Consider the following 10931-nt stretch of genomic DNA (forward strand, 5'->3'; position numbering starts at 1 on the left):
AGTTACAATTCTGCACTGCACAAACGTCAGAGCCAGATCAGAATTGTTCTATGCTATATTTGTAGACATTACAGTGGCACATCAGCATTCTAATGCAACTTTCAAACAATATGGGACTAGATCAATTTAGGATATCTTGTTGGCATAGACAAGTTAGACCGAAGGGTCTGTTTCTGTGCTGTACAACTTGATGTTCGGCTGTTGCAAAGCTCAAACTACAGGGAGTAAAGTGAGAAGAGGTAGTATGAATGCTGGGACTTATGGAAGACTTGTAATACCTCAGCTTACAGTCATTCACAATCCAATTGAACCTAGATGAAAATCACTGAGGCTGACAGTTGAATCTTCTTCTCTTGCAAGAACCTAGATGTGATAATTACACTTGTGGCAGGGCCTTCAGGCTTTGCAATAATAGAATATGAGCAATCATTGGAGTTCTGCTGCAGAGTTAGTGAATATAATCCAGCCAAATGTGTTTCAAGTTTATCCTCAAGCCTGAAATGCTGAATAACAAAAGTGAACGACAAAGAACTAGATGGACTGTAATGCCTCGTCTTTCAACGATGGAAGGAGTCAGGTGCAAATGCAGTAAGCAATTTGCTAAAGGCAATGGAGCAGCTTTCAGACTGTCGATTCTCAATCTGCTCTGGAAGTAAATTCACCAGATTATGAAATACTTTCAAAAACCGCAAGAACTGCAGATGCTGTAAATCAGAAACAAAAACAGAAGTTGCTGGAAAAGCTCAGCAGGTCTGGAAGCATTTGTGAAGATAAATCAGAGTTAACATTTCGGGTCCAGTGACCCTTCTTCAGAACCATCAGTTGCCAGACTTGCTGACATTTCCCAGCAACTTCTGTTTATGAAATACTTATACCTGGCCATGTGAAGACTCCATTCAGGAAAATATATGCAGCATACCATGATGTACTATATTATTAGATCAAGTAGTTAAAACAGTCCTCAGCAATTTCACCTCTAGCTTTAGATTGTGGCACAGTATAGTGACATTGAATGATAACAGAACAACTGGGCTTAAGTTCTCGAAAATGAAAGTCACTCTGAGTATCTACTGCCCAGGTCATAAGTCTAAAAACTGTTTGAAGATTCTTGCCCTGATAAACCGGTTATACAGGAAATCCAAAATTAGAGCAAGTAAATCTGCAACAAATTCCGCATTCGGAATTGAACTGGAACCAGATCCTCTGTTATTTGCTGCAAATCCTAATTAGAAAACTAAATAAATACATTTTGTAGAGGTAAGGGCAGCAAGTTCCAAAAGCATCTCCAATGTAGTTGTAGTGTGAATTTTTCATGACCATGATTTAAAGAAAATGGTCAACAAGCAATAAGATAAACATAAACATATAAAAATAAAGTTATGCTGTATCAGTCTGTCTTGACTGCTGACGTCCCAGATTCAAGTGATCAGTTTACAAGTTTGATAATAAGTAAGAAGAAGAAGATGACAAAACTCGGAAGGTGATTTGTGTCAGTTAACAGATCCTGGGTCAGTAATGGGCATAGTATGCAGGACCTCATCCAGAAGCTGCAGTGCTCGGTGCAGGTGGACCTCGATCCAGCAGGGGGTGTGTTTGATGCTCTGCCGTGGATAATCTGGACCCCAGCCCTTTACAAAGCTCAGACGGAGGATGCAGAGACGCCTCAGATCATCAACGCCTATCCCTGCAGCTGCAGAAAGACCTGAAAGAACAGAGACACTTCAGCAATTTAGGGCGATGATAAGAGTGGAAGATAAGTATTAAAAGACCCACAACATTAGGAGATATAGTTCAAAAGGCCGGTGTTACATGAAGCATGACGTAACTCGACTATGAGATCACCTGCACAACAATCTGATCTTGTTAAAGATGCTTGCAAAAGTAACTGATTCAAGGAATGAACTCATATCACAGTCACAGAACTGCAAATGAGTAAAACATCAAATGGAGAACAAGCAACTCCTACTAACACATCATTTTCGGGAGGGGGGGTCGCGGGAGGAATATCTGGACTTTGGGGAGGGGGCATGGTGGTGATTGGAAGGTTGAAATGTTGATTGAACTGAGCTATTCACTTTGCAGTTAGAATGCCCTCAGAAGCTTACAAATAAAAGGTGGTAGAATCAGAATTTATCTCTGTCAACTTCAAACAGTTTCAAACTGAAGATCTGACACTTATCAATAATTACGTTCAAACCTTGAGTTTACTATTTCCCAATTCTTAAGGAATAATGTCTGGAAATCATTGGCTGTCTGAGAAGTAATGAATGTAAGACATGCAGTGTTACTCTCCTTACCAGAGAGATCATTGCATTCATTTCTGCAAAGAGTTGTAACGGGGAAGATAAGCGTTACAACTTATACAACAATAGCGCACCATGCAAAGCCATATTGCCAGCACTAATAAAGAACAGTTCAGAGTCTTTGACTGACTCCACACAAAAGAGGGTTTTGAACTAGCATTTACACAGCCTTTGTTTCATCTCAGTTGAAGAATTGGTTGGAACAAATGGTTCCACATACCATGTTGTCCACGCACCATTAGAGAATAAATTGATAATATCCTCCGAAATTTGTTACAGATAGTACTTATAAGGACAGTTTTCTGAAACTGTTTCAGGTGTGTCCAAAGACTACAGTACTCAGCTCCTTTCAACAAAGGAAGCACCAAGCAGATGCTCGATGTTTACCTGAAGGACACAGCTCACCTGCACTCAGGAAATTTCCAAGTTCAATATCCTCTTATTCAAGCAATATCAGATGAAAGTGAAAACTTGGAAGCGTGGCAAATAGTGAGGATGAAATCAACTGAATAGCACCAGTCCAGAATTAGGTGAGCAGAACGGATGGGTAACTGGGAACCATTCAATAGGATCATGGCTGATCTCATCTCAATTCAACTCCACTTTTCTGCCTGCTCCCCATAATCCTTCAACTCATTACTAATTAAGAATCTGTTTATCTCCTTCCTAAATTTACTCAATGTCCTAGCATCAACCACACTCTTGGGGAGTGAATTCACAGATTCATGACCCTTTGAGAGAAACCATTTCTTCTCATCTGTGTTTGAAGTCTGCCTCCCTTTAGCCGAAAACTATGACCTCTCATTATAGGTTGTCCTGCAAGGGGGAACATCCTTTGTGTCGATTTTATCAATCCCCCTTAGCATCTTCTATACCTCATTAGATCTCATCCTTCTATATTGAAGAACAAGTATGCACATTTTTCAATTTCTTTGCAAGGATATCACTGCTATTTCTGATCATTGTCTCTAGATACTGTTGCTATCTGCTTTGCTATATCTTGTTTGTGCTTTTACTTAGTTCTAGTTTGTTTTTAGGCACATTCAATGGCCATTATTTTTCTTCCTTAGTTTGTGCTCCAATGGCATTTTTAACCAAGTTGATTTTCTGACTCTTCTGTCATACCTTGAGTAAGAATCCAATCTTAGCAGCTGATCCACAAAGAGAAATCTGTCCCTTCAAGTCATCAGTCATTTCAGCGATCTTTCCTAAAATCCTGTATGTGCCTACGTCTTATTGCCAACTACGTCCTTTCTTCACAAAGCCCCACACCTTTAATCAGCAACATCTTAAAATTAACCCTAAACAAGGAAACAGAAAATCATTTGCACCAATACCTTCAGCAAACCATGTCGAGAAAAATTCATGTCACATGCCAACAACAACTGAACAACGGAATCCTAGTAGCACATAAACCCACCAACACACTCAAACAAAAACTAACAAACTCAAAAAACCCAGTACAATCCATGAACAAAACCAATGTCATCTACAAAATTCCATGCAAGGACTGCCACAAACACTACATAGGACAAACAGGAAGAAAGTTAGCCACCAGGATACAGGAACACCAGCTAGCCACAAAAAGACACGACCCTCTCTCCCTCGTAGCCCTACACACGGATGAAAAAAAACCCACCATTTCGACTGGGACAACACATCTATCCTGGGACAGGCTAAGCAAAGACATGCCAGAGAATTCCTAGAGGCCTGGCACTCCAACCACACGCCATAAACAAACACATAGATCTAGATGCCATCTATCAACCCCTCAGAAAATGAACAGGAAATGACATCACCACAAACCCCAGGAACCCCATCCAAGATATAAATACAAAGCAGGAGATAACAGCTTCGCTTCACTTGGAGGTCGCCACTGATGATGTTACCTAGCCAGGTAATGAAACGTCTGGATATCAAACCTACACCCTAAACAACTGAACTCTAAGGATGACAACTAACTTGCCTGCTTTAGTTGACAAACATGAGGATATTATTTCAAACAGAAAATGTTTATAGTGAATCAGGGTGTAGAGAACAATCAATATACATGGGGAGAACTACCTGCTTGTCCTGAGCTTTCCTAGCTAGGACAGCACTTTCTGGAGGGCTAGCAACTGCTTGCATGGATGCTACAAACTTCTCCCATTTCCACTCAGCCTTTGTAATCCTTTTGTAGGCATTTCCACCCCCTTAAAATAAACATCCTCTCGAATTTCTCTTTTACTACTTGTCAGCTGTCTGTGTCTGCATTTATGCCACCTTCATCAGCGGAGTTAGACATCTTTCCATTCTCAAAATTCCCACCTCTGCAATTTCTCGAAGTCTCCAGATGGGACATGCTGTTAATATGCTTGAGTTAATCTGTAACTTTGGAGGTTATCACTGCAGCTTCCTTTATTTTAAGAACAGCACCTTCTCTCTGGCAGCTGTGGCCCTGTTTCCTCTGGCACTAACTCATAGGCATGGAGAACAGCAGTCTTTACTGCCACAGTCACCTGAGAGCTCCTCTGCAAGATAGGAGTACGTCTCCACCTCTATCCTCATGATACGCTAAAAGGAATACAGCAGCATTGTTTCAGACAACTGGCATTTATTTTCTAATGACACAAAGTACGTGCTCGCTCTCTCTCCTCACAAAATTTAGATATCAGACAAATATTATTTGCCAGAGACAAAGAACTATGGGGGTCACACATTATCGATGAAACAGAGACATATCATGCTATAGCAAGTCACAGTGAGTTCAACTATGTTGAGTGTCAAGAGTGTAGGGCAAGGCTGCACAGTCTTTACTTTAATGCTTGAGTGTAATAGGTAAGACTGATGAGTTAATGGCATGGATTAATGGCATGGGTAGAACTTAGGAATGTTAACGGCAGCTACTTTACTGCGAGTGAATTGTAGGCCCCCAAAGAGTCACTGGGGAGAAAGAGCAGCAAATATGTAGACAGTTCACAGAGGTGTGCAAGAGTAATCTCAGGTCATTATACTGGGGGATTTCAACTTTCCCAATATAAATTGGGATAGTTATAATATAAAGGGTTTTGAGGGGACAAATTCCTTAAAACCTGTGCAGCGGAGCAATGTAGGGAGGGGTTTCAAAAAAAGAGCTCAGGAGAGTACATGTCCAACTTGTACCCTTTCGAGGAAATTCTAGCAGCGCTAAGTTCAGAGAACCTTGGATATCGAAGACAATTCAGGACTGGATAAAGAGGAAGAGTAGGGCAGCTGTTTCCCTTGGTTGAGGGGTCAATCACGAGTGGGCATAGTTTAGGGTAAAGGGCAGGAGATTCAGAAGGGACTTGGGAAAAAATATTGCCACTCAGCAGGTAGTGGGAATCTACAATGTACTGCCTGGAAAGGTAGAGGAGGCCGGAAACAAAGCCTTTAAAAGATATTTGGATACCTCAAATATCATAACAATCAAGGATATGGGACAAGTGCAGGAAATTAGATTAACATACTTTTAGTAGTTATGTCACTACAGACTCAATGAGCCAAAGGGCCTTTTCTGCAGTGTATGAATCTACAAATCTATAAATTAATAAATATGTGGAGTGTAATCTTGGTCATCCTCAACTTTGCCATTCAATACATATACTACAAGCTTTTCTAATTCCAACTTGAACTCCCCCCTTTCTAATCTTCTCCTTTCTCTTTTGAATTCAAGTTTGTTCATTCTCTTTTGAATTATGGCTTTTTTTTCTAATCAAGTGTGGGTGCTTCCAGTTGAACACTCACAGAAACATTGTTTCCTTCCTCAAGCTTCAAGTGACAACCCAACGTTTGAAGTGTCTTCAGAAAGCTGAAGGTTCAGCATCCTTTCCAATTTAGGGTTGATTTAAAATTAAGTTCCAAAACCACAGATTCCATCTCAACATTGATGCAAAAAGGAAATGGACAAGTTTGGATCCTGACTAAATTTTTCACTTTAGGCAGTGCTACAATTTCTTTGGAACACTTGTTAGAGAACAAACATGCACGTGGATACAAAGAACTTCTCCGATTTCTTTTGCAGACTGCCATGGGATCACTGACATCTAGAAGAAAGGGCAGATGGCACCTTGTTTTAAATTCTCAAAGAAGGGGAATGTTTTCGATGTTCGTTCTGCAGAGACATGCAATATATACGTGGGATGTACTGATACTTACTAACGGCAGGAGCAATGCCTCCCACAGAGCCAGGACCTGGAATGTTCCCAGCCACAGCTGCGGCCTGAGCTGCTGCTGCTGCCTGTGCTGTGGCTGCCTGTTGCTGCATCTGTCGGTGACACTGACGCAAATCAAACACCTGCACAGAAACAAGACAGTGACAAATTACAGGAGAAAGTGAGGTCTGCAGATGCTGGAGATCAGAAGGAGATGCTGATTCCTGAAGAAGGGCTTATGCCCGAAACGTCGATTCTCCTGTTCCCTGGATGCTGCCTGACCTGCTGCGCCTTTCCAGCAACACATTTCCAGCAGTGACAAATTACATCCCATTTCAGACAAACTAACAAGACAGTGCTCCTTACTTTGAAAGAAAGACAAAAGCACGGTGGCACAGTGGTTAGCACTGCTGCCTCGCAGCGCCAGAGACCCGGGTTCAATTCCCGACTCAGGCGACTGACTGTGTGGAGTTTGCACGTTCTCCCCGTGTCTGCGTGGGTTTCCTCCGGGGGCTCCGGTTTCCTCCCACAGTCCAAAGATGTGCAAGTCAGGTGAATTGACCATGCTAAATTGCCCGTAGTATTAGGTAAAGGGGTAAATGTAGGGGTATGGGTGGGTTACGCTTCGGCGGGTCGGTGTGGACTTGTTGGGCCGAAGGGCCTGTTTCCACACTGTAAGTAATCTAATCTAATCTAATCTAATCTAATCACTAGCACATGAACAGTGCCTTTTGCAATCCTAGGATGTTCCAAATTGCTTTACAGTCAACAAGGTGCTTTTGAAATGTGGTCAGAGGTAACAGAGCAAACACAAACAGAAAGCCTTCACAGACAACAATGTGGCAATAATCAGATTATTTGCAGTGATGAGAATGGAGGGATAAATATGAGCTTGCTCGGCAAGGTTACCTCACTCATTTGTCAAATTAGTGCAATGGGAAAGTGGGAACCTGCTTGCTTTCCAAGGTCCTAGCCTGATCGACAGTGTAGCATTTCCTCTGTGCTCAATTGAGTGTTAGCCTTAGTTTTATTATTATTTCATGGGATGTCAGTGATGTTGGTTGGGCCAACATTTGTTTCCATCCTTACTTGCTCTTGGGAGAGTAACGGTGAGTCAACATAGAGTCATAAAGCATGGAAACAGACCTTCAGTCCAACTAGTCTATGCTGACCATGTTCCCACTCATCCCACTTGCCTTGCTTGGCCCATAACCCCTTCAAACCTTTCCTATTCATGAACTTATCCAAATGTCTTTTAAACATTATAACTGCACCTGCCACTTTCTCCGGCAGTTCATTCGACACATGAACCACACTGTACAAAAAAGCTGCCCGTCATATCCTTTTTAAATCTTTCTCTTTTCATCTTAAAAATATGCCCCCTCGTTTTGAACTCCTACAGCCTATGGAAAAGATCCTTGTCATTCACCTTATCGTGATTTTATAAACCTCAAGAAAGTCACCCCTCAACCTCATACACACCAGTGAAAGAAGTCTCAGCTTTTCCAGTCTATTTTTATATCTCAATCCTCCTATTCCTGGCATCATCCTGGCAAATCTTTTCTGAACCGTCTCCACTTTGATAATATCCTTAATATAACAGGGCAACCAGAACTCCACATAACTCTGTACAACCTCAAAATTATGTTGCAATTCCTGTACCAAAGGTCTTAGCAATGAGGGCAAGTGTGCTAAATGCCTTAAAATACGCTATCTACACATGATTCAAATTTCAAAGAATTATGTACCTGAACCGCTAAGTCTCTGTTCTACAACACTACCCAGGACTCTTCCAGTAACTGTATAAGACATGTCCTTGTTTGTGTTACCAGAATGCAATACCTCACATTTATCCAAACTAAACTCCATCTGCTATTCGTCAGCCCATTCCTGATGAAGGGGTTATGCTTGAAACGTCAATTCTCCTGCTCCTTGGATGCTGCCTGGCCTCCTGTGCTTTTCCAGCATCACACTTTTCAAGTCTGATCTCCAGCATCTGCAGTCCTCATTTTTTCCTAGCCCATTGACCCAACTGATCAAGATCTATTTAGAACCTTAGATAACCTTCTTCACTGACCACCATACCACCAATTTTGGCGTCATCCACAAATTTATTAACCATGCCTCCTATATTCTCATCCAAATCATTTCTATAAATGACAAAACAAAAGTAGACCCAGTAACAATCCCTGCAGAACACAGGCCTCCAGTCCAAAAAAAACCTTCAACCACCACCCTCTGTCTCCATAAAACCAATTCTGTATCCAATTGGCAAACTCACCGAGTCCCATGTGATCTAACTTAAGTAATTAGTCTACAATGCAGAACCTTGCCAAAGACTTGAACTGTTGTAATTCACATGACGTAGGTACATCCACAATACGTTTACAAAGGGAATTTGACGCTCACCTGCAGCAGTATGTACCATTTACAAGATCCATTGCAAAAATTCATGAAAGAGCCTTCGACAGCACCATCCAAACCCATGACTACTACCATCCAGAAGGACAAGGGGAGCAGATAGATGGGACCATCACTCCCTACAAGTTCCCCTTTCAGCAATTCAGTATCGTGACTTGGAAACATATCATTGTTTCTTCACTGTTACTGTAACAAAATCCTGGAACTCCCTCCCTAGTGGCACTGTGGGTCTATGTACAGCAAATGGTGGTTCAACACAGCAGCTCATCACGACCTTTGCCATTACAACAGGGATTGCCAATCAATGGGTGGCACAGTGGTTCAGTGGTTAGCAGTGCTACCTCACAGTGCCCAGGGACTTGGGTTCGATTTCAGCCTCGGGCAACTGTCTGTGCAAACTCCACACATTCTTCCAATGTCTGAATGGGTTTCCTCCCACAGTCCAAAGATGTGCAGGTCAGGTGAACTGGCCACGCTAAATTTCCCATCAAGTTCAGGGATGTGTAGGTTAGGTGCACTTGTCAGGGGTAAATGTAAAGAATGGGGAATGCATTTGCGTGGGATACTGTTTAGAGTGTCAGTGTGGATTTGTTGGGCCAAAGGGCCTATTTTCACATTGCAGGGATTCTATATTCAAAAAATGCTGGTCCAGCCAATGACGTCCACGTTCCATGAGCTGGTTTGGGATGAGTTTTGTTTTATAATGATCTTTTAAGCACTTTAGGATGCTTGACTATGTTAAAAATTCAGTATAAATACAACTGCTGGTGAATAGAAGGTCCAGCTACACCATCATCTCAGAGTTCAAATATTTGAACATCTGCCCAGGAAGTGCTGCTGAATACATTGTTCATAATTCCATCTGTTCTCAATGACCAGACTAAATCTACCTTCAGAGGTATCAGAAACCATTTTAAAGTTCTGAGAGAATGAGTTTGGCTAAAATTCACAAAGAAAGGAAAACACCTTGCATTTATAAATTTATAATGAGAAACCAAAGAATTAAAATCTTCTCATAAAATGAAAAATTGGATACTGAGATGAAGGATAAAGGTCAAAAGTTTGGATAAAGAACTGGAGAGTGTTCCACAACAGAGGAACATGGGCTACAAGCAGTGCCATAAAGGGTTAATGGGAAGAAGAATGGGAATCAGAATCAGAGGCATAGAGTTCTGAGGATGGGTGGTAGGGAGAAGTTTGGGTTGCAGAGATTGGAAAACTTGAGGATGAGGTATTAGGAATCGGGATGCAAAGCAAGCCTGCAAGAATTGGCTGATTAATAAGCAGGATGGGATGCAGGAAGCAGAGGTCTGCATAAATAAAAATATAATGGAATTTATGATGGATCTTTGTAATTAAATACCTGAAAGACAATATTTCAATTTGCTGTAGAGTATTTATCGATAAAAACTTAAACAATAAGTTAAAGATGCATCACAGCTACCATATACAGAAAAACCGGGGACAACTCATCCTCTCTTTTGTTTTCTCAGGCATGTTTGTTTCATTGCAACAGCATGGTTTAGACTGAAGACATTGCATTCCACACTTGTCACAATTGAGAACAAAGAATCCACTCTCACCTTGATGTACGCCCCTGGATAAATTTTATGTACAGCATCTCCAGGTGCACGGCCTGCCTCTCGGTCCAGATAGTAGCTTTGTACAAATACTGCATGATCACTGAGGCATCGCATCCAGACATCACCCTCACCACGGCACTCCAGCTGGATCCCCTTACCAATGTGCAGTCTTAAACACACAAACAAGCACAGAAACCAGTTACATTTTTAAATACAAAATGCATTACATACACTTGCAAATATATGTGCATATTGGTTGGTAAATTCTACGCTATTTCACCAAATTCTGTCATATCCTGCTACAAGGAGCATTCTGGGAAAGGTGGGACCTGTACAAGCAGGACGGGTTGCACCTGAACCAGAAGGGCACCAATATCTTGGGAGGTAGGTTTGCTAGCACTCTTCGGGGGGGTTTAAACTAATTTGGCAGGGGGAGGGGATCCGGACTTGTAGTCCAGCAAGTAGGCTAGCTG

General features: G+C 41.7%; 1 protein-coding gene across 4 annotated transcripts in view; it reads right to left on the reverse strand.

Annotated features, from left to right (window-relative positions):
- smad10a (SMAD family member 10a) overlaps positions 1-10931 on the reverse strand; it is a 137660-nt gene that overhangs the window by 29504 nt on the left and 97225 nt on the right. For 2 of the 4 annotated variants that reach the window (XM_043684044.1, XM_043684045.1), the window contains exons 11-13: positions 10459-10627; positions 6459-6597; positions 793-1702 (exon numbers count right to left, since the gene is read on the reverse strand). In XM_043684044.1, the coding sequence (XP_043539979.1) occupies positions 1491-1702; positions 6459-6597; positions 10459-10627 (520 nt within the window). In that variant the 3' untranslated portion in view covers positions 793-1490. Of the gene's footprint in view, positions 1-790; positions 1703-6458; positions 6598-10458; positions 10628-10931 lie in introns of those variants that run through there. The other 2 variants (XM_043684046.1, XM_043684047.1) reach the window with 2 other exon arrangements.

Source organism: Chiloscyllium plagiosum, chromosome 51, assembly GCF_004010195.1.
Source record: "Chiloscyllium plagiosum isolate BGI_BamShark_2017 chromosome 51, ASM401019v2, whole genome shotgun sequence".
Lineage (NCBI taxonomy): Eukaryota > Metazoa > Chordata > Chondrichthyes > Orectolobiformes > Hemiscylliidae > Chiloscyllium > Chiloscyllium plagiosum.